The sequence below is a fragment of the Necator americanus genome, chromosome IV, assembly GCF_031761385.1.
Source record: "Necator americanus strain Aroian chromosome IV, whole genome shotgun sequence".
NCBI classification, from domain to species: domain Eukaryota; kingdom Metazoa; phylum Nematoda; class Chromadorea; order Rhabditida; family Ancylostomatidae; genus Necator; species Necator americanus.
In genome coordinates, this window is record NC_087374.1 from 26,155,514 (window position 1) to 26,179,815 (window position 24,302).

At 41.8% G+C, this 24,302-nt stretch overlaps 5 protein-coding genes across 5 annotated transcripts; 3 read left to right on the plus strand and 2 right to left on the minus strand.

Annotated features, from left to right (window-relative positions):
• Nucleotides 1-6,410: 6,410 nt before the first annotated feature.
• RB195_002733 (uncharacterized protein) lies at nt 6,411-6,821 on the minus strand (the record flags this gene model as incomplete). Its single annotated transcript, XM_013444410.2, has 1 exon — nt 6,411-6,821. One exon carries the CDS (start codon nt 6,819-6,821, stop codon nt 6,411-6,413), a length of 411 nt encoding a protein of 136 aa, XP_013299864.1.
• Nucleotides 6,822-8,247: 1,426 nt separating this feature from the next.
• On the minus strand, nt 8,248-8,631 carry RB195_002734 (uncharacterized protein; the record flags this gene model as incomplete). The annotated part of the gene is made up of 1 exon (XM_064200123.1): nt 8,248-8,631. One exon carries the CDS (start codon nt 8,629-8,631, stop codon nt 8,248-8,250), a length of 384 nt encoding a protein of 127 aa, XP_064056004.1.
• Nucleotides 8,632-8,684: 53 nt separating this feature from the next.
• RB195_002735 (uncharacterized protein) lies at nt 8,685-9,173 on the plus strand (the record flags this gene model as incomplete). The annotated part of the gene is made up of 1 exon (XM_013444409.2): nt 8,685-9,173. The coding sequence occupies one exon, from the start codon at nt 8,685-8,687 to the stop codon at nt 9,171-9,173; it is 489 nt and encodes a 162-aa protein (XP_013299863.2).
• A 2,718-nt stretch (nt 9,174-11,891) lies between these two features.
• Nucleotides 11,892-12,841, plus strand: RB195_002736 (uncharacterized protein; the record flags this gene model as incomplete). The annotated part of the gene is made up of 3 exons (XM_013444408.2): nt 11,892-12,388; nt 12,447-12,522; nt 12,656-12,841. The coding sequence occupies 3 exons, from the start codon at nt 11,892-11,894 to the stop codon at nt 12,839-12,841; spliced, it is 759 nt and encodes a 252-aa protein (XP_013299862.2).
• A 1,653-nt stretch (nt 12,842-14,494) lies between these two features.
• Nucleotides 14,495-16,387, plus strand: RB195_002737 (uncharacterized protein; the record flags this gene model as incomplete). Its single annotated transcript, XM_064200124.1, has 4 exons — nt 14,495-14,518; nt 14,575-14,843; nt 16,006-16,075; nt 16,208-16,387. 4 exons carry the CDS (start codon nt 14,495-14,497, stop codon nt 16,385-16,387), a joined length of 543 nt encoding a protein of 180 aa, XP_064056005.1.
• Between the last annotated feature and the right edge of the window lie 7,915 nt (nt 16,388-24,302).

Genomic DNA, 24,302 nt, shown 5'->3' on the forward strand with positions numbered 1-24,302 from the left:
CGTCGTAATGGTAAAAAAGGAGGAATTAGGCTTACACTGGATTTCTTTCAAGAGACAGCGTCTGGAGAAATTTTTGACACTCCAGTAGTACATGGATTCTGAAAAGTAGCAATAGACAATAAAATTCACTTCACTTCTACCCATTTCTTCTACTGTGCAGGTGTAATGTGTTGCTTCGTCGTGTAAATTAAAGGCAGCATACCACGAATCTGAGGTGGTGCGGATTTCGGGTGGAGTATCCGTATACGGCGTCGTAGATTATGGAGACGGGAGTAGTTCCGCTCATCTCTCCCTGCATCACTGCAAAGAGCCACCTCCAGAATGCTGTTTTGTACGACGCCATCTATTGCAACACTCCACCCCTTGCGCCGCCTCCGCCCTGCGATTCGTCGACAATCAATTCGGACTGCCACGATAGCCAGTAAGGGACGCTACGCGTGCAAGGGTGGCGCGCTGTAATAGAAGGCATCATATAAAACAGCATTCAGGGGTCAGCTGCTTTCAGTGAGAGATGAGCGGAACCACCCTAGTCTCCACAATCTACGACCCCGTACACGGATACTCCACCTGAAATCCGTGCCACCCCAGATTCGTGGGGTGATGCCTTTAAGAAAACAGAAAGTAAAGAGCTTGGTCAATTTCTTTAGGGTACTAGAAATCGAAAAACTATGAGTTTTGAGCAGCCTCCAAAAAAAGACACGCTGAGCTGCAGGTGGAACCTTCACATCGAACAAGTGTTATTGTCCAACAAGTATGGGTAAAAAGTACCAGTTTACCAATGCTTGTTGGACTTGATGAAAACTTTATTTGGCTTCAAACGATTTCGAACCGTTGACCATACATACGACGTGAGATCTTTTCCTGCTGAGCTGCACTGAGTGAGAATTAAGTGGTGTGAGTATAGCGGAAGTATAGAAAAAGGAAGCCTAAAAAAGAATCTGTTGCCATCATGGAGCTCCCTCCCCCTAGTAACCTTAGGCAAATGCTCATTCGCAATCGCCTGTATGATCGTATTTGCACTACAGCGGAGTGTAAAATATGTCCGGATAACAACAAGGGTGATTGCATGAGTTCATGTGTTGTTTATATGATTTCCTGTGCGGAAAATGGTGACGAATACATAGGAGAAACAGCTAGAACACTATGTATTCGAATCAAAGAACATATGGACGGCAAAAGGAAATCATGTGACTCCACTGCATTGGGTAGTCATAGGGTGCGGTAACAGAGAAGATTTCGAAGCTAAGATCACGGTTTTGGCGCGCGAACCTAGTATTGTGGCGCGCAAGGCTCTGGAGGCTTCTTGGATCTGCCCCAGGGGCCCGAAGATGAATCGCAAAGAAGAATGCTTCTGCATCGCGCGGGAACTAGCGCCCTATATAAGGTTGATATTTGATTGCGGTAGTCACCTCACAACAGGTTTCTAGCAGTGGCAGGGTAGTAAACTCATCCTAAGGTACGACGTTATTTTCAACTGGTACCTATGAAGCCAAACAGTAAACGTAGGGCTTTCGTCGTTTGGCGGATAAGGCGTTTGATCGGATTAATCGATAATCGATCAATCTTTCGATCTCATCCTTTCAGGCTCTGAGGAGGGCGATATTGCCGAAACGTTAGCCAGGAATAAAGGATTGCAACAAACTTGTGTCCGACTTAGTTAAAGAAATCACTTATTGAAACCTAACAAAATGGTACATCAAATGTACACCACCCTTTGTGTAGATAACGTTATCTAAAATAATTGCTCGTATTTGTTTTTTGAAAAAAAGTGCTACCAAAAAACCATCATCAGCTATTGTCACATGATAAATCTTTGATATTCTGTATGCTAGTAGGCGAATTTTGTATCACTTGTTTCTCCAATATAAACAGGACAAATAGCGAGACTTATTGTACCTTTCAGGTCTTCTCGTCTATATTCCACTTCTTAGCTGTATTATCATTCCCTTTTTATTTATTTGCATTATTTAAAATCCGCTCCTTTAATTCAATTGTTACGCTCCATACAACCACAAGCCGAAATTTGATGAGAGCAGAAAAGATCAATCTAATACAAGGATTTCTTATACTTCTTGCATATCTGGTAAGGTTTCCTGAACGCAAGCAAGATGATGAATTTCTCAAATTACTAAATATATAGACATCAACGTATAGTAGATGATATTTAAGTATTTTAGACTACAGTAGTGCTCGATTTTTCAAACGGATACATTGTTGATTGGTACGAATATCCTGCGAATCTGATCAGAGAAGTTGGGGAAGGAGTGACTGGAATCGTAGTTCCGTTGATGATTTTCATATGTTCCGCTCGTTTTAGAGCTGAACTTTTAAGTATTTGTTCGTTTCGAAAAGCTTAGTTTTATGTTGAGCACCGTTACTGGTTCTACTCTGGAATTGCCATCTCGACGCTTTACTTTCTCTTTTGTGCTATGCACATCCAATTATACTTCTAAAGATTTTGTGTTGCGTGAAACACCGAAATACCTCCATTTATTCCAGGTAAGAAAATGTTACAGCCAGAGTTTACATTCGTCCTTTTTGGCTTCCCGTTTCAAATCTTTTCCTATGTGGATTTGTTCTAATAAAGTACTGATATTTTACGGTTTTCATATTTTACGTCAGCTAACAACTTAACATAACAATTTAAAAATTGTTGAACATACTCTCCTTACATACGTTCGCCTCGGAGATCGCTGCGCTTCTGGAACAACACCTGCGGTCCCACTGACCGAAGTGCACCATCCGTTGGTATTTGCACGTTCGGCTTATTTTAATGAACGGACAAGGTTACTTTTCTCAAAATACTGGTGGCCGAAATTCGTGGTAGAAATCTCACTGATTTTTCAAGAAAATTCATACTATTTGTTTTACTCCACTACTGATGTCGAATTATTGAGGATCATAGACCACAGCTGGGTGATTATGAGGATGGTTTCAGGTTTCTACTCACTGTAAGTACGCAAGCAAACGCACATATATGGAAAACCTCACATCCATGAATCAGATAAGAGAAAAGAGAGTTAGTTAGGTTTGAACTCCCTTTCCTCTATGATCCATTATCCGAAACTTGCTATCCACTATGGCACAGATCCTGACTATGATGACTACTCCTACTTTTATTCGTTTGAGGACGTTCTGAACTAACTATTCAATAATCTTGCAGTTCCCTTTACCTTTAACTTTGCTGCCGTCCCTGTGAAGTTCTGTGAAGCTGAACTCCCTTTCCTCGAAAATTTTCGTCCTCGATGATGCAAAATATTCCGGGAGCCAGCTCAAGCCTCCACTACTCTAATACTCTAGTCCGATGTATGATTCTCCTTAGTTGAGGAAACTATAAGGAACTACTGGATGCCAAGAATCTACCTGACAGGAATAGCATAATCCTATAGATAGGTAACCACACCAAAATTATATATACTGAGGATTTTGCCAAGTACGATACATCCGTAACAGACTTGAGAGTTAGAATTCGAGCGATGACAAAAACACTCGGTCTAGATCCATGCGGCGCTTTAAACGTCCAAAAAGCCAAGCGCCTACTTCAATCACACGAAGAAGTCAAGGATATGGCTTTTAGGTCAACACAGCCGGCCAAAGATGCGAGATTGTACGAGATTCAGCTCAGCATATCACGAAATTGATGATGATGGGGTTTTTGTAGGGGAAACGCATGTGTGGAAATGTATGAAGTTCGCGTTGTAGATTAGGAGTAAGGTGTGCCACGCTCGATTCCCCGTGATTGCCCTAAAAAACGGCATGGAAACCGCCTTAGTTCTTGAAGACGTTCGGACGTGACACCTATGTCCACGCTTCGGTTCCCTCAGCAGTCGACTCATTGGTTTTACTTGAACCGTTCACTGAGGAGACCTCATTGATCTTAGATCGCTCGCTCATTTACACTCGCATGTACAATGGTGGCGCGCTCTAATGTATCTCGTAGGAATAAACGTCGTGGTTTTTTTTGTTTCAAAAAGAATGATTAGGAGGAAGAGCGTCGCCACTCGTACTCGAAATCTACGCCCCGAACCCTATATTTGCCCACAGGGACACCGATATCGTCAGTTTCCTAGTCTGCAATCCAAAGGTAAATCCAATACTAAAGGTAACTACAACAATTCATCGATTACTCAAACAACACCTATCCACACAAAAACAAAACCGACGACGACCTCTGACCCACAAACAACAAAACAGATCGGCTAATAAAGAACCGAGAGCCCGGATACTCACTTTGAGGATTGCGCTTTCTCCCCCTCTGAGACAGTGTGTTCTCTCGGATCTGTCAGGCTGTTCTCGGTATCGACTTTACCAGAGGTGGTGGAATGCTTCTTGACAAGATGACAGCGCAGCAACACCCACCAACTAAAAAACGGCATCCAAGGTGAACCAGACAGGGCGATCACGGACACAGCTACACGTATTGAGGGTTCTTTTCTGGGGATCTGCATCCCGAAGAGGATCCTGAAATGTTCGTTTCTGTACCTCCTCTTCTCGAATACAGACCAAAAATCACCCTGACTTTTTCTATTGGAAATGCGTCATCAACTGAGTCGCTTTTCATTGGTCGCATCCTTGTGGGGGAGCGAGGAGTATGGTCCACCTCCTAGCTGTGGGCGTGGACTCCCCACATAACCTTTTATATAAAGATTTGTGGGTAGCGCAAAGACATCGGAGCGTGTTTCTCGCATTGTTGGATCGTTGTGGTGCGTGGATGAGGAAAGAAAGATAGAACGAGGAGTGGAGAAAAAACGAAGTGGCAATCAATCCGAGCTGTATCGCTGTCACCCGTTAGATGCGTACTTTCCAAGGAAGACTCCACCGATCACATCGAAGAGGGAAGAACTGGCTACTTGAGCAGTGTTCGTTGATGTTTTGCTGGTTCAACTGGCTGAGAAAATATTTTACGATGACAGGACAGCTCCCAACAACTCTGGCCGTCCTCAACCGCTTGTAAATAGTGGTTGAGGATGAGCTGAACCGCCAGGGTTCAATATCCATGCTGTTCACCTTCCCAGAGACACCGTTGCAGAGGAGGGATGAACACGCTGCATCGATGCGCTTAAAGCTGTTGTATCACGAAATTGTGATCTTATCACGAATAAGTGGGTGTGGAGTATCCTTACGACCCTATCTGGGTCCACAAACCTTTGCGAATACTTTCGTTTGCATGTAATTGTTGTTATCTAACCATTAATTAATTTTGTGGGCAGAGGTTTTGTAGGTAGCACAAATTTTCTACTCATTTATTTAACCACAAACCACCTAATTTTTTGCGGCTGTTTCACGTTTGAAGAACACAATAAGATTTCGTGCTTTTCGGCGTTCTGAATGTACTTTTGAGTCTTTGGTTCTCATTATACGCCTTGTTAATGATACATGCATTGCTGTCAGTAATTCTGGATAGAGATGCTTCTGAAGGTACTACATTAAGCCACAAAGATTCTTTAGAACTCAATGGCTCTTCAATGTTTGAATTAATGCTAGTTCAGACACAGCGTACTTGGTAGACATTTCAATCAATAGTGAGTCTTCAATTTCAGTGAATAAACCCAGTGACCAGATTTTCACAAGTTCGAGCCCTTTCTAGAGGAGTTTGATATAGAGCACATTTATTCTACTATTGTTTGTCAGATGTCGTCTATGTTGCTCTATGTTTGTCAAATGTCAAGCCTAGGCGTTCCACTCTGATACTCTATTCCCTGGGTAAAAATGTTTTCACATAGACTATTAAAATGAAGGGCGCAAAAAAAATCTAGAAATATACAGAGTCTAGAACGGGAATCGCTGGAAAAACCGCGTTTTCCACTGGGATATATTAGGGATAGGAAGAATTCAAGAAAGGATCTCTTAAGATTACTACCGACTGTTCACACTTCACCTACCGCCAGTCGGTTTCACAAATCTCCTTTTACGAAGAGGTGGAACAATCCGCGAAAATGTCCTGAAGTATCCGGACACAAAAGGAGAGAAGAAAGTAGTCCCTTCGACAATGCTCTGCAGTGCTAGCTCTCACGGGCAGGGACTTCATAGACCTACAGAAACTAGGCCGGTAAAGTCTAGTTGGCTGGGGGCACTCAATAGCGATCCTCCTTCTGGAACCTTTATCTTTTTTTCTATAAGCAGCCTTAGCTTACATGTCATAGATCCTCCAAAACTAATTCTTAAGACTTAGAGAGACCATTGACTTAGTTATCCACTTCCAAAAATAACAGCACCGATGAGTCCACTAAAATTATATCAGGGCCAGCCGGCACCCCTGGCCAAACAGATTACTCGCTGCGAAATCCCGCTGAGTCTGGCCACACAAACAATTCATTACAACGTACAAGGCCAAATCCTCAAAGTACTCGGAAAAGTTGTGGCCCTAAAGAGGGCCGTTGGGTTAGATTAGGCTAGCATAAAGCGGTCGCTCACGCTCGTTCCCCTCGGACACGACGAGCCAACTGGATGTCCTTCGGCATGATGGTCACTCGCTTCGCGTGGATCGCACAAAGGTTGGTGTCCTCGAACAGCCCTACCAAGTAGGCTTCGGACGCCTCCTGCAGGGCCATTACCGCAGACGACTGGAAGCGCAGGTCGGTCTTGAAATCTTGCGCAATCTCACGCACGAGACGTTGGAAAGGCAGTTTGCGAATCAGCAACTCAGTTGACTTCTGGTAACGACGAATCTCACGAAGAGCGACGGTCCCCGGGCGATAGCGATGCGGCTTCTTCACCCCTCCGGTAGCTGGAGCTGACTTCCGAGCGGCCTTCGTCGCCAGCTGCTTGCGAGGAGCCTTCCCGCCGGTGGACTTACGTGCCGTTTGCTTCGTACGAGCCATTGCTGGAGTGTTCGATGTGAACGTAGAGCGGGTGAGCACGCGCCTCTCATATATGATTTCCTCGGGTGGGCGGAGCGTATTCGCTATACGCGCCCATCTGCTCCCAAACGCGTAGTCAAGAGAAAGTTGGCGAATTGAGTATGCGGTAATAAGTGTGCATGCTGAGAAAGCACAAACAATGGATGTTATTTATCGCAGAGTAGACACGCTAAGCTATGAAATAAACAAAATTTTTGAGAATGAATAACAAATAAGTAACAAAAGTTTGTAGGTTTTTACAAGTGGATTTGTATCTGTGGGACAGCAGTTCCCAACGTATCTAGGAACTTGTTTTAATAACTTTTCGAAGAACACACACATTCAGGAAGGCTTTTGACGTTTTCCGAAGCTAGCAGTTAGTTTTCTTTCTACATGAATGTTTTCATCAATGTGGCCACAAGATTTGTGTGCATCTTCAAATTTTGCACTATTTTCGAATATCCGTTTGGAAATTCATTTAAGTTGGTCATGAATTTCATGACTTTTACTATAATAATTGTCTTTGTCGTCTTATGAAAAGTGCAGTGCAGTTTTTTGAAAAAGGTTACGGACGGCTTTTACGTCTGAGGAATGAGGTATCAACGTAAAACGTATTCTGGAGCTGGAAATATATAGCTACTATGTTTCTAAGAGTTTACTTAGTTTTTACAATTAGCTGTAACGACATTTCAAACATGGTCAAGTGCATTTTCTATTCAAATTCTTCTTATGAACAAGACAACCTCAATCTAGCAATACAGGTGTGAAAATTCGTGTATGTGTGTAGATGGCAAAAGAATAGAAAATCAGTTTTTCCAAACAGATATGCTAAACAAATGCTATTAAACGTTCTCATGAAACTGCAGTCCGCTCAGTAATCCTCGCAACCTTCGTTTCCCGCGAATCCACACCACTCATGGCTGTAAATCATGCTGCAAAACTCACCTGCGAATGTAAAGCCCGATGCTTTGAGAAGGATCAGCATTATTTTTTTTACTTCTAAGCATTCACCTACTTTTTTTATGAGTTATGAGGTAGTGGTAGGAGATGAGAAAAGAAAGGACGATAACTACTCGATACGCTAAAGAGCAAAGAAACTAAATTGTAGTTCGAGTAACTGTTTTCCCATAGAAGAAACTGCAATGATCGACTACTCATCCTGTAAACAAATTCATGGGGTACGAACCAAGCACCTAATTAGTGTAACTACGTACGTTCTCAGGGGATGGTGCGCACCGCAAACCCCTACGCAAGTGAAGAGAAGCAGCAATGACAAAACTTCAGTTGTGTTTCGTTAGCAAACGCTTTATTCGCACAGTAAGTTAACCGAGACGAAAGCAGCACTCGAGACCATTTGTGGCCCTAAAGAGGGCCGTTGGGTCAGTTTAATCACACGAGGGCGACACGTTCATTCTTTCTCTGCGCCGGTCTTCTTCGGCAAAAGAACAGCCTGGATGTTGGGCAGCACTCCTCCTTGGGTGATGGTCACACCTGCCAGCAATCTGTTCAACTCCTCGTCATTCCGGATAGCTAGCTGGAGATGTCGAGGGTTGATGCGGGTCTTCTTGTTGTCACGAGCGGCGTTCCCAGCTAATTCGAGCAGCTCAGCAGCAAGATATTCCAGAACAGCGGCCAGATAGACAGGTGCCCCTCCTCCGATACGATCGGCGTAGTTTCCCTTGCGGAGCTTTCGATGCAGACGTCCAACGGGGAACTGCAACCCAGCCCGCGCTGATCTTGACTTCGCTTTGCCTCCGCTCTTTCCCTTGGCTCCCTTTCCACGTCCGGACATTGCTCCAACTCGCTCGCGTATATGCGCTCAACGCACAACGATCCCTTAAATAGATGTCGCGCGGACGCTCCGCCCCCAAGCAATGGGCGGAGCATCCTCGCAGCATCTCAATAAAGAGGGACGCAAATGGAGGTGTCTCCATTGCTGATCGCCTTGCGGGTTACATCGTTATGCCGCCGAAGCCGTCTGCAAAGGGAGCGAAGAAGTCCGCGAAGACACAGAAGTCCAGCCGTTCCGGGGAGAAGAAGAAGAGAAGCCGACGGAAGGAGAGCTACTCGGTCTACATCTACCGTGTCCTGAAACAAGTCCATCCTGATACCGGTGTGTCGTCGAGAGCGATGTCGATCATGAATTCCTTCGTGAACGACGTTTTCGAGCGTATTGCTGCTGAAGCGTCACGGCTTGCCCATTACAACAAGCGTTCGACGATCTCTTCTCGTGAAATCCAAACTGCTGTGCGCCTGATTCTTCCCGGAGAGCTCGCTAAGCATGCTGTGTCCGAGGGGACAAAGGCTGTCACCAAGTACACCTCTAGCAAGTAGATAGCTTGTTGGAAATGCGATATTAACTAACCCAACGGCCCTCTTTAGGGCCACAACCTTCTGTCGAGTGCTGCATGCATCGGAAATCGATAGGTGTCCGGCGGTTAGCTCTCCAATAAATATTGCTGACTATCCTTCGTACTGGCACTCGGTGGCGCCCTTATCCCTCAAAGTAGATAAGGCAGTCGGGCCCTCAACACCTAGACATCAGTCGTTGAGGGTCTTTGGTATGTAAGCTAAATCATGAGGGAGAATCAAGTCAGAGGCGTTTGAGAAACAATGGCGCCACTGGACGTCCCCACCCCCCAACTATGTTACCCCCGGTCTTACCCCCAACAGTATTCCGAACTTTGTCGAACACGAAATGAACTGGTAGCACGCTTGGAGGACGGTTTTTGTTGGTTTTTGTGTGCGTGTTGGCACAGCCGCACGACGACACGTACTGACATGATATTATCAGGCTGACACGTGCTAACAAGCCCAGGTGGTAAACAGAATGTTCCGGAAAACTCGTTTTTGTCACACGGGACTAGGCTACATACTATCACTTCGGGAATAAATTCCTAAGGATTTGATAGGCTTGTCCAACTAATTTTAATTTCATGTATATAGGTCAACTAATTGAAATCCATAGGAATCTATAATCTATGGTCTGGAGTTATCAACGTAAATTCTACCTTTACATGAACATAAGTGACCGTGTCCATACCCCACAAAAACACATCAATATTGCGATCCGACAACTACTATAGAAGGATTTACACTTCAAAGAATTTAAAGAACATACAAGCAGAAGTAATAAATTGGAATTAAAAATAGTAAAAGCAAGAGTTATACCAGAAGTAGACTAGTAAGGACTCCACAAAAAAGATCAGCACAATTTCCTGGCTATGCCAATCAAAAGTGCGGTAGAGGGTGATCTTCTGATGTGATAACCGTTTGATTAAAATATCATGAAAAGTACTACAATGTAATACTATGACTGCACTACTGTACTATAATGTCAAATCTGAGCATTTGCGATGATCCTTTTTGTCATGTTACATATTTACTCGTTAAAGGCATCACTCCAAGAATCTGAGGTGGTGCAGATTTCAGGTGGATTATTCTTATAAGAGATAGTAGATTATGGAGAGAACGGTGATTCCGTCCGTTTCTTCCTAATTGCGTAAAAAACGGCCCGGAAGATACGGCTTCAGGCGTTCTGGCGCACTATTTTCTACAAAGAGTTCGACTGGAGCGCGCCAGCCTTGTGCGGCGCCGGATCTTCCGGGCAGTTTTTTTACTGCGATTAGAAAGAAATGGACGGAATCACCCTCCTCTCCATAATCTACTATCCCCTATAAGAATAATCCACCTGAAATCTGCACCACCTCAGATGCCCCCGCGATGCCTTTAAGCGGAAAATTTCACTCGCATTTATGATCGGTTACGAAGACAGTGACTAAACAAAACTACCAAATACGTACGAAAGAACAATTAAATGTTTTTGTTTTTTTTCATAAAAGACATCGCTTCATGTTCTCATAATAAGTATTCAATGCGTCTGCGCCAGAATTCTTCCTAGTAAAGAAAACTTTCCACTTCCCCATCAACTTCTACAAGGATTTTATTCCTATAGGATGAAGCTAAGAAGAGTGAAAAATAACTAGACCACACATAAATAAACTACAAGAAGTAACACTCCTTAAATGCTTCTAGAAAAATCCTTTAGCTAGATTTGAGGAGATCGTCACAAATCAGAGCTCCTTGTGTTCTGTCCTTGATGCTCTGGGACATGGGCAATGAGTAATATTAAAGAGCTGCGTTATTCACAAAACCCGATCATAGCTGAGGAACTTTATGTCACAATACAATCTGATTACTTAGTATTATGTTACTCCGATAGATTATTCGCCGGTATTTATTTTTTTCAAATTTATTTTATTATTTCGCGCCTTTACTTGGGGCACGACATAGCAAACGGGGTCCCGCAGAGAAAGCGGTTGCCGTCGACAAGTTGAACGGATTTGATACCCACTATATGTGTATGTTATTATGCGAGAAGGGCAAAGGAGCGTTTTGAACTTCAGTCTACGTACATATTGTTTACAGAGAAATGCCTCAGAATGCAAAATTTTCTTGAGTGGTTTCGGTTTCAACGATTTAAAAAACTCTGAACTACGTTGTAAAGTTGTGAATTCACTACGAGAGTTATAAGATTAAAGAATGCGGCAGATTACCACATAAAATTTGAGTATTTACGGCAAAACATGTGAAAGGGATACGGAGATTTGGCTGCACGCCAATTTTCAAAATCTGCACGCTTCTTATGCTATCGCCATCAGACGCAGCGAATGCAACGACCAGTAGCTAGCAGACCATCGGCCGGCGCGCTTGTCAAGGTTTCGACGCAAAATCGAAAGTCTCATAATCTAACATTTGCGGTCCAGTTTTACTACAAGAGTATCTTTTGTTAGCTAACCGAAGGTTAGCTTGGTGGACACAAACCTGTTACCTTTTCGTCACGTCGTTGACAAATTATCGGAGTACTGACTACGGTATATAAGGCCTGCAGTATGATCAGTTGGTACGACTTTGCCTGTGCCATGTTTAGCTTACCGCATTCCTTTTTTGCTGGGACTGGACTTAGCAGTTCGACCTTGCGAGGAAAACTCGCCTAAATTCACTTCTTATTCTTACTTTTTTATACGTTCGAGAAATTGTCTCGTTTCAGACATGCGGATTTGGCTCGTACTGCTCTCGCTTGTACCTCTGAGCTCAGCGTTCCTGTGGGACCTGCTAGGAGGACTCGGTGGAGGCTTAGGCATGGGTGGAATGGGAGGTGGTGGCGGTGGTGCATGCTGTGCTGCAGCGGCGCCTCCAATGCCTCCACCACCACCGCCTCCACCGCCACCACCACCACCACCGCCACCATCACCATGCGGTGGTTATCCACCAGCTCCTCAACCGCAGCCACAACCATACATTCCTCCACAGCCGCAGCCACAGCCTTATATTCCTCCTCCGCAACAGTCACCACCGATGATGCCTGCGCCACGACCATATATTCCTCCCCCGCGACCATACGTTCCACCACCACAGAGCTACGCCTCCCCACCACAGCCTCCACCTTACGTACCCCCATCAGGTGGTGGTGGCTATGCTCAGCCTCCTCCTCCACCATCTGGTTATGCTACTGCCCCAGGTGGAGGATACAGACGAAGGTACACTAGGTAAGTTTATATCCTATTTTTTGAGGTTTGCTGAAATGTTTATGAGTGTTGTTTTGAGAGGCGCTGATGAACGAAAAGGAACAAGCAGCGATGTTGAGTGCAACAGCGATGAGCTCAAGGAGATCATCAAGAAGGTGGGTTGAGACGGTTGACTTTCCTGAATGCGCTAATAGCAGCAATGGAAAAGCGCCATAATTTCTCTTACAAGTTCATGTGTTAAACAAAATTTCGTCGCGGAAAAAACCGGTTGAGATGCACCTTTTCTAGGCAATGACCGATGACGAGACCGAAACAAGGTCAAAGATTACCGCTGAACTCGAGAAGAAAGATGACAGCAGAATGACAGTATTCTGCACCTCGAATCCTTTCAAATTCACCGTCTCCAACAGCGCTGACTTCTGTTCTGTCAAAGGAGAGAAGTTCACGTGCTACGCATTCGTCTTCACAGATTAGAACGATTAGAAAATGATCTCGTACGACGAATAAATTCCTAAATAAATTTGTCATATTATTGGAAGCTATGAAAAAGGAGGGAAATTCTTCATGGATGCGAACACAAGAAAGTATGATCTTTGGAAATGGTATCACAGCTTCCTTTGGTTTCTTCTAATCTCACAGAAACACAATGTATTATCATGTATATTTTACTTCAATAACGGCAAAAAACCCGAAAAAGTTTTTTTTTACTCCGTTTTCGAAAACCTTGATGGGGCTAAAACGTCTTCATGAATTATTGAACACATGAAACACGTAAAGAAAAACGATAGAGAGAATTATAGAGAACGATAGAGAAACGATAGAGACGACATAAAAATGCGACACTTGAGAAGATACGGAAACTTTCGCGTATTCCGGGAGCAAATGAGTTGGTAATGATACTGACTGCCAAACATGGCGAATTTTACTGAGTTGTTCGGATCAAAATTCACCTCTTAGGATCACCACAACTTGAAACCGCGTGGAAGTTTTCTCCAGAAGATAAATGATTTGAGGACACCTTCAGCACTTTTTTTGAAAGTTCCAACATATGAGTAATTTTCAACAAGTCAGTACACAGAGAGAAATTAAGTTTCACACCTAGTAGAGCACATCATTAACATATTTGATGACCACGTGACCCGCCGTTGGTTCACGCTTTGAGTTTAGATTTCTTCTAGAAGAGTTTTTTTTTTCCTTCTACGCATTTTTCTATTCATTATATGCAGAACGCTTTTTCTTTATTAGCTCTTCGAAATAGATGGTCATGATGTGGTAAAACATGTGCGCAAGAAAATACATTCACCAGTAAGTTTTACTGTCTCTATTTTATTGATCCTTGCAGTCAAAAGAAGTGACGGTACTACGCACAGCTTCAACCGTGAAAGTATGCATAGCCCTCGAGCTACAAGCTATTTCCCTATTGTTATTAAATGTATAGATTCGAAAGAGCAGAACCTCTCTACTGTCACACTTTCACGGATCATTTCACTTTTTTTTTACCCATTCTGCAATAATCGTTCTTTTTGACAGAATTTTTTTAGTATTTTTGGTAACTATAATTACATTTGCTTTCGGCAGTTCGCTTTCTCGTAGTCGTCTTCAATTGAAACTGAGTCTACCACTCAAAAGATCAACTTGCGAGCACGCAAGGTCAAATCGGCGGTAGCTTGAACACCACTACTACGTAGGTAGTTGTAAGAAACTGGTTTTTTTTGCTTTGAAAACAAATGATGATTCACATTCAGTCAAGAAAACATATATACAACGAAATACTTCGTGTGTTTGTGGCAAATTCCGTTGCAGCAAACGGGCAGTCAAATAGAAAAGTTTTTTTTCGAAAGTTTTCCTAACAAAAGTGAAAGTTTTCGTCTAGAAATGAACTCTATGCATATGCGCGGACTTTACCCGAATAGGTGGAATGCGGACGTCTCCAGAAAGAGGAGTGCGAAAGTTCCCCGTGGCAGAACTCGTTTTATTTCTAGTTTCCCATATATAAATGACGAGGTGCAACTCGCCAAATGAAAAAGTTCACATGCATAAACAACAACAACAACACTAGCAATAGTATAAAGAGGTTCACAACAGCTTCTGCTTCTCGTTTCTTGCCGCTCTCATCGGGAAGCGGCAATGACAACAGCAGGTTTCTTTCTGGTTAGTTCTTTTTCTATGTATCCACGAATATGTACGTCTGAAAGTGTCGTTTTAAGATAGTGGTGCTTACCCGGCCATCTGTTGTCTCGTCGATTTTCTTTGATCTGCTTAATGGACTTGGTCCACACTATCCAACATGTGTTTGTGCTCCACCACCGTGTGCTGCCGCGGCCACCGCCTCCGCCACAAGTCTTTCACAGTCGCAGTCGATCGCTGGTTCTGCTCCAGTAGCGCCGTACGGTGGCGGTTACCAAGGAGGTGGTTACGGTGGTCCACCACCACCTGTATATCCGCAAGGTTATCCTTATAAGCACAGGCGAAGAAGGTATGGTAGAGCTTTCAGAACATTGTTAGGGTTAAGATTCGATTATGAGACGAGTGATTGAGTCAAGAACTTGTTCTGAATCGTTATTAGTCGCTAATATTAGGTCGAGTCATAATTAACATCCGTTTCATTTTCTTTCCAAACCTGACCAGTATGCCATGACAGAAAGTATTAATGACACAATCTGGTAAAACCTTCTACAAGAAAAAATTCCAATCATTCAGCTTCTGCGGTTTAAAGGCAACACCCCTCGAATCTGAGATGGTACGGGTGTCAGGTGGGTTATGCCTATACGGGGTCGTAGATTATGGGGAGAAGGGTGATTCCATCCAATCTCCCTAATTGCCGTAAAAAAACGGCTCGGAAGATGCGGCGCGTGCACAAGGCTGGCGCGCTCCAATCGAAATCGTTGTAGAAAATAGCGCGCCAGAACGCTTGAAGCCGTATCTTCCGGGCCGTTTTTTACTGCAATTAGGAAGAAATAGACGGAATCACCCTTCTCTTCATTATCTACGACTCCGTGTAGGTGTATAACCCACCTGAAACCCGCACCACCCCAGAATCGTGGGGTGATGCCTTTAATCATCATTCGACGAGATTTTTTTCTCGCTGTGGCAGAAAAAAGCGACATGCTACTAGAAAACTGATTCCGAGAAATTTCAGACGTTGCAGTATGTGAACAGGACACGGAGTTGTTAAGTATCTCTGCAAAAAAACAAAAACTACTCGAAAAACACTGTATAAATCTTTAATTCGGAAATCAACTCCAAAACGAGCACAAGACCGGTTAAAGGCAGCGTACCACGAATCTGGTGTGGTACGGATTTCAGGTGGAGTATCCGTATACGGGGTCGTAGATTATGGAGACCGGGTGGTTCCGCTCATCTCTCCTGGAATCACTGCAAGCAGCCGACCCCTAAATGCAGTTTTGTGTGTGGAGTCACTTGCTGATAGTGGTGCTCTACGAGCTTTCGCGAATACTGATAGAAATCTCAACGGTCAATCGAAGTATAAACACAGGGATTTTTAAAGGAGAATTTCCTCAATCAATTTGGTCTCTCGATTTTGACCAACTTAATGATAAATGTATTATTTGATGGACAACTCTATACATTCTAAAAATTCTAAAAGCGATATAAATGAGAAATTGCATGCATTTCAGGGCAGTTCTCGTAAATGCAGCGCACAGTGAAGAGTGCACCAGTGATGCAGTTGGGAGCATTATGGAACAGGTAGGAAGCCGCTGGGAACCAGTTCCTATCACGATGGATAGATACCGAGCGATAAATCTCCTTTCGAAAAGATAGAATTCATCTCTTTGAAGGCGAATTTTACAAGATCTCTGGAGAATTCCTGGATTTCAGAGCATGTCACCGTCAATCATCGAATCTCGTGAGCGTATACGTCAATCATTACAAACACACTACGGTAGAGAAACGGTCGTGTTGTGTTCACCTAGCAGAGCTGTTTTTACCGTGACCGATGGAGCGGAATTCTGTGAACGGTGGCGAAATGGGATCAACTGCTATGCATTTGTATTCTAAGCATTGTTATTAAAAGAATTGATCACTGTAATTAAAAATCAAAGTATGAAATCGAGATTGTGGGTTGTTATTTGTAAATAAATGCATGTCACTTTCGTATTTGCACACCATCCGTGATGACGTCATCAAGGGCAGACGTCATCGTTTCTCTTACGTAGCAACACAAATTGTTGCGCGTACCGTTCCTCGTACCGCTAAGCCTCAATGGTAGAGGCTGGGCGTCCGCAATTTTATCGATCGGTTGTGGTGGCCTCGATAACACCTTATATGGTCGCCAGCGAGTATTTCCTCCCCGGTATCATCCACAGGGCTTGATTCCAAGTGTCGATTACCCCATTTATCACCTACAGTAACCTTGACTCGTCACTAATAGAGACAATTCACTTGTCATATCGAGAGATGTTACAGTTCGTATTAAGTGCCGCATTTTGCTCCTCAGATTCGTAATCGTAACCACCGTGTTTTATGTTGGCCATAAAACGATGATCATTCCTAGCGATCTATGAATCTATCTGAATCGATTTTATTGAATATTCTGTTCTATATTGATCCATATTCACATTCGCGTTCCTATGAAAGTTTTATTCTTATGTCCGGCCGATTTTTTAAAAAAAAGGAAATGTTGTACTTTTTTTGTAGTTTTGAAAACGGACGATGATGTCAGATTTCTTCTCATAAAAGAACCGAGAACACAAATATCGGGTGATTTTCACCAAACAAAAAAATCAGTCATGGGATTTCTGAAGTCTTTCTACATAAAGGATACATTTGGCAGCGTTTACCAGCCGACTGACATCGATTTCGGGGTCAGTGATCTCCCGTGATCTCTCCCGCTATTACTCCGCTATAGCGATCCATGCCGTGGTGAAAAATCAGTGTAATTTGTTGTCATTGTATTTCTAGATGTGAACAATGAAATACTATGAAATCTTATCTCTGAAAATTGCTTTTTTCTAATTGATGGCTTGAGTTCTGTGGGTCCCAAGAGACTCGGAAGGCTTTAGTTTAAGGTGAAGATATGTCGGTCTTCCGTATTTTATGCTTGTGACGAAACTTTTTTTTTTAAATTAAATCACATTTCATCATTCAGTATTGCTTCAAAACAGGAAGTATTTTTCGTTAAAATTTTTTCCAAACTTTCAAATTCGAATTTCTTGTAGACTTTTTCTAAGACAACTACGGCTAGAAAGTTTTGGGTAAACTGTAGTTGACACAAAAAAGTCCTAGAGGTCTTAGATGTTGTCCTAGAAAGCTTTGAAACTTTTCAAAAAAGGTCATTCACCTACTGTTTTTATGTTATCAAGGAAATCTCGGAAATTCCTGATGTCTTCCCTGAAAATACAGCAAGTTTTAGTTGTTTCAGTTCCGTGCCTATTGTCTTTGGATAACTCGAACATTGAACATACACTCCTTTATGTTTTTTGCGTTCCCAGTTACTCATTTGACTGGTTTTACACTAAAAAGAAATCTACGGACAGGTAGGTCGCACACATCGTTGTGGAGTGCTTAACGTTTTGAATCATTTCGTTGAATCACACTTGTTTGATTTCTCGTCGCTAACTGGTCTGATTCGTGGCATTTGTTTGAAAATTTTTCATCTTTCTGTTGTATGTTTGGTGTATCCTTACAATATGTCAATTTTAGAACCTAGGTACATAGTTTGTGGTACGTTTCCATCATGTTTTGTTTGACACTGTTTTTGTTTCTTTTTTTTTCTGCGTATGAACACAACATATGTGGTTAACGTCTGCCACTTTTCCTCGCAGAATCGCTGCTAATAAGGGAGTTATAAAACAACTTTATGAAGTAATGTTGTTACTAAATACATACAAAAGTACATACACATTATTTGGTGAATGCCCAGAATTTTCGATGGAAAACCAGCAGATGGTCTTGAAACTTCAATTAATTAAGAACTTTAGATTTAACTTTATATAGATTAGATTTAGACCAACTTTAGATCATTAGGACAATTTTTCCTTACTATTATCACTTTGGTCTCTAAATGAATTAGATCAGCACAACCTTTTGCAGTCAGACAGAAAAAGACTTCAAAGCTCGGGTGAAAGCTTGGAATGAGAAGAATTTAAGCAGATGACAAATCAACAATAAATACATTTGCGGTGAAACAGAAATGTACCGAATCGAAATGAACTTTTGAATCAAAAAATCTCAAAAAATGCTTTGAAAAGTGATTCTTCTGTCGGGTCGGGAATATGTTTTATTTTTGTTTGTTGATATTTTCTGTTATTCTGCTAAAATATAAGGACTGAGTTATGTAGTTGCCTGCTTAGTGAAGATTTTCTGTTCTATTATTCGTATTGTGCGTATTCTTGCTACATTGTTTTGAATAGGACAATGTACAGACGTGTAATTCAAACGCAGTAACCTTCTTTTCGGTTTTAAATGACGATTTTCTCATGAACTAAATAGATCGCTGGTTTTTTCTTCAGGAAATTATTTGCTAATGTCTTCTATTTACTCAAAATTTTTCGAGAATGTACAATTCAATTTAGAATTTACGAAATAATCTATTTCCATTCCGCCCCACATGTCTTGTCATTTTTTTTTTGGAAATTACATTTTTATAACCCTAGAGCAGGAGAAACGTGACTAATTGTCAAACACTGCATTCAACGGATAAGGTTTTTCAACAAACAAGGAACAAACAAGGTTTTCATTCATTCGCTTTGCAACTGACGTGTTTTCCTATCTCAGCGCTGATCCTTGATCTAAAAGCAATTATGAGAGAAGTCCATAGGTCTCTAGCAGATATTTCTGCGAAAGGTGTGCAATTGCACCTGCCGTGTTTTGTTTGTAACTAAATCCATACACTCGCTACCATTATAGACACACACGTGTGGATTCACAAAGCTGTCTGTTCAAACAACATGCGATGTTCTAGTTCCTGTAGACAAATGTCATGCGAAAACTCAGACCTCCATAGCTTGACCTCCTTTTTTCACCTGTCATTGAGTTACTGTAACATTTGCTCAGTGTCAAGTTCCCGGTTAGTCTTTGAGCAGCCCGACTTCACCGAACAAACTTGTTTACTCAATTTTTTTTTCGTGCATTGTTATAGCTTTTCTCGGTAGCATTTCAATGCCTGACTACACACTTTCGGGAATTTTTGGCTCTATTCCTTGGTTCTGGATTTTCAGAGGACAATACCATTCTTCTAGTTCACTTTCATTATGTTCGAAGAAAAAATTCTATGCATTGCAAAACGTATAATAACTACTCAAAATTATTTTATTAAATCCTCCCCTGAAGGTTTCTCTTCTATCATAGGATTTCTCGTTTGTTTAATTTATTTTATATATCCATACTTACGATAAGTCTGGGAATCTCCATAATAACTAGTGGTTGTACTGTTCTGAATTTTTTGAAATAGGAATTTCACTTCCTAATTGATACAGACGGGAGGGAGTTGCGCAGTCGGTTAGAGGCCCGTTGTAGCCACGCGGTCGAGGGTTCAAACCGCCCTAGTGCAAACCAAGACTTTATTTCTTCGGGGTCGATAAGTTGGTACCAGACTTGTCTTGGAGGACGAAAACCCTGATTTGATCATCAGCTAGCCCCCGCAAGTCATTGTATAGCCCAACACGCGTTCCAAGAAACTTCAACCTTACGAATTGCAGTAAAACGCGTTGGCAGCGCATCCCAAGTGGGTTGATAAGCCCGAGACTTTATCCTTTATCCTTTTGACGCAAGGATCAAGGAGAATTCTTGGATGTTTTTTAAATGACATAGTTTCAAACGCTTGACATTCTGCCTACTTATGTTGAGTCGGCGAGACTGTGACCGCACCGCTTTGGGCAGAGTGGGTGCTAGCTAAAGCGCATCAGTTGGATATAGTCGTGTTGCTAGGCTCAACACAGATGTTTCGTGTATTTTATGCAACCTTGTGGATACGGATGAGAACTCGTCCTCAGAGATGGCCACCTCTTTTGGGAGCAATTTAAAGTTCCTCGGATGTCGTTTTTCCCGTTTTTATATGCAGAACCGTTTATCACCACTTTCTGGATACTTAAATATGAATTTTTGATGTTGTTTGTTTGTATGACTTTCCATATCAAGTTTTACAAAAAATTTCAAACATCTGATTCAACATATGTATCAGCAATATATGCCAGATTTTGCTACAACAATTCACTCCACTAGTTTTGGCTATATCGATTTTTCAAATTTTAACTTCCAAATTAAGCAGAAATTCTTTTGAGTGCAAAACTTAAGTGCACAGGATGATCCGGTTACCAACAAAATCAATCGAATTAACGTTTTTACGTTTTTGTTTGCCTTCTTCAACTAGTTTGCGAAGCAGTCGTCTCCGACTTCTCAGTGTTTCCGGATAAAATTCGACCAATTTCACTCGCTTTCTCAAGCACCCTACATGAATAGCACTTGGTCTCTCATGAAATCTATTTATTTCCAATGATTTCTCAATAAAATCTTTATTGTCAGTGCTGTATGGAATTTTTCTCTGTAAGACCTTTGAAGATTTCCTTCATCAAACATTGAACCACTTAATATGAATGGGCTGGTTCCAGTGGGTTTCAATGAGGATGTTCGCTAATTGCGCCCTACTTTCCTGTGTCGTGACCCTAATTCATAATTAGCTTCTCATTACTTGTTAGTTCTGATGCTTTGTCTATGTTTTGTTCTGCGTCAGAGTTGCACTCGCAAAATTTTAAGAATAATTACACAATATTGATAAGTACATAGGATATCCTCTTGAATTGATAGGAAAATGTTATTTGATAATAGTGGTTCAAAAATTGAAAAAAAAACTTCATATCGCTCATTTTTAAACTTTAGTGTGGAATCAGCACGCTGTTTTGAGAAACCATCAATTAAATCCAACTTGTGTCAGGCACCCCAGGTCGAAATTATCAACTGAACAGGTTCCTTTTCTTGGCAAACTATTAATTATTGCCACAGAACTGTTGGAGGTTTTTTTTTATATATATACATATTTGGAACCATCTATTAACAGTAGTGATTTGTTGCTTTAAAAGAAGTGACGGCATCAAATGTGCTGTGGGGTGAGTTTCAATTTGCACAGTAGAGATTTGTTTGCTTATTGTTCCACTTATAAGAAGGATTGACCGCTCTAGGAGAAGCATAGGTCTTCTAGAAAGGAAATTGAAGCCAGGTTCACCTGGAAGAGCGCGACGCGTTCACCGCAGCTCAACTCTTTCTCTGCTCGACATCTACTCTTCCAGCTTTTCTTTCTTCCAATCGATATCGCATTGGCGGTGAAAGACAGTCGAGCTTGACTGTATAGATGTAGAACCAGAGAATAGCTCGATAATCCACCGAGATTATCTACAAGAACAACCTGTGGAGTTGCAGGACTTTGTAAACCTGCGCATACGCCCACATGGGGGCTTTAAGCATTGCCTCAACTTGGGAATGGACCATGTCGTCAAAATCGAATTGGTTAAGTTTCCAGCTCAGTTTCCAGTTCCTTTTACAAAGTTCATGAAAATTTCGTGAGGTTTCCTGTAGACTTTTTTTTAGCTTTTTTTTCCACGCAAAGGAGGTGAGTGTTGAGTGAGTGAACATCGGAAAGTTCTCTCTTTCATTGTCATGTCCACTCTTTTTTCTCTCTTTCTCCTACTCCAAACAAAACCAAAAGAAATTACCTTAGTTGTTCTCACCAGATAGAAAATAAAAAACTTCTAGGCTTTCTCGAAAGTTCTTCTGAGGTAAGCAGCTTCTGAATGCGACGAATCGCTCATAATGCCACCATGAGTTGCAATTAAAGGCTTCAACGTCATTCTAACTTCAACATGGGAGAAACGGGCAGACCACTATGTGTGCGGGTGAACGTTCCGATGTATCGACCCTACTTTGTCACGTCAACGAGGAAAAAATTGTTGAATGTGTCCATTTTCGGCTAGAGTGACACGCTGAACGCAATCTACTTTTCGAGAACCAGTTCAACTTGCGGCCGCTCGGTGCATATAAACTCCTGACATTCTAAATCTGTGCAAATGCACCAAACGTTACTTTTCAATGCTATTCACGGTATCATTCCAAATTTAGAAGTCTCTCGCTATTTTTTCATTCGTTGCTAAGTAACTATTTAGTGAATACGCAGGTAATGAATCGTTACCTTGAGAAAATTGAAAAACCTCCTTCCTCATGAGATCTCACTTTGAAGCGTTCATTCTGGAAGATTTTTCCGAAAAAAAAGAGAGTTTCCCGAGAGGGCAATGTTACTGGAAAATTAATGGAAATGATTTTTTTCACGTCCGGTTTTCCTCTGGTGGTCGACATTGCAGCGCTCTCCTATTGATCTGAATACATCTCGTCGCTTTTGCCCTTTCTGCGTCCTTTTGCCTATCTAATGAGCTAGTCCAACTCGGAATTCATGAGAAAGCCGAGTCCGTCGAGGATAATCTCAAGTTTTATTGTAGCAGAAACACTTGAACCAACAACTTAACATAGGATATTTGTTCAACGTTCCATTAGTTTTCTTTTGTTTTGCTAGTGATTATTGATTCCGAGAACGCCGGGATTGCATATCTCGAAACCACGTTTTTTTTTAAGATAATGACTCGTCAGAAGTTCTGTTTTTTTCCTTTCTTCTCGTGAGATCAATTTCTTAGAGAAGAAGAACTCTAGGACACCTATTCACCAACTGCTTGATTTTCCTTATTTCTCTTGATTTTTCGCCATTGTATGTCGTGCGCAACGCTTGGAATAATAAGATTCGTATTTCCAAAGTGCTCTCGTGAGAAGTTAATTTTTATTTGGAAAGAGAACGTGAAACCGCACGATTTTTGAAAAGCCAAAAGATTTCTCGTTCTATGTACTTCCTTCGGAAATTGTGGTACATGGATGTTGGACTTGTTCGTTGCAAACGCTTTTCTCGCTTTTCCTTGCAATGTTTTTTAAAGTCACGTCACGCTCTTATCTCTTTTCCATTAATTTGTTTTCACCACTTCTATGCTTGTTTCACTGTATCTTAGTTTCATTTTCTGTTTTCTTCCCTTTTATGGTTCTCAAAGGCATCACGATTGCGACGTGTTGTGGAAACCTAGTAGGAAACATAGAGTTCATGTTGTAGATTAGGAATATGAGCGTGGCCCCACTCAATTTCCCCAAATCGTCTTAAAAAACGGTGTGGAAACCACCACATTGGCTTTACATCAGTGATGAACCGCTGGACCGCTCGCTTGTAGACGCAGCGAGTACGCGAAGGTGGAGCGTTCCAGCTTACCTCGTAGGAACCAACTCCGTTTCCCACATCGCTTTTTAGGATGATTAGAGGAAATTGAGCGGAGCTCATATTTGTAATTTAAACCAGGAACTCAATGTTTTCCATCAGGCTTCCCCGCTACGTCAGTTTCATGGTACGGTGCCTCTAAGGAATCCGGATTTTTACACGTAAGTATTAGCAAATAATAGGTTTCACAAGGAGTTATTATTTGGAGCGCTGAAGCCATAAACAATCAAAAGGATTCGTGAGAAGCATTTTTTTCTTTTGCTGACGGTTTATGAACGAACACTGATATGCTGAATAAGTCATTCAAATTCAATCGCTCTTGTTTTTCTGTTCTATTCTAAGAAGAATTTCAGAGCTTCGAATTAGACTGAGTAAGGGTTATTGACAGTAGATGTTTGGTTATTTCAGCTCATGTATGCAGTTTCACCAAAATGTTTCCGTTTATCGTTTATGGTACTAATACGGTACCACTGCGGTTTGATTTTTTTAAGAAAATCAAAGGGAAAAGAGAAAGAAAGTAGAAAAAACGTTACAGTTACTATTTTACTCGACTCAATATTTCCTCAGTTGATTTAACTTTGAATCTGCACTTGGTTTTCGGACTTTATTGCCTTGAAATGGATTTTCATGAAGCTCTGGTTAGGTCCCTACGCGTTTTTCCCTACTTTTTTTCCGCAC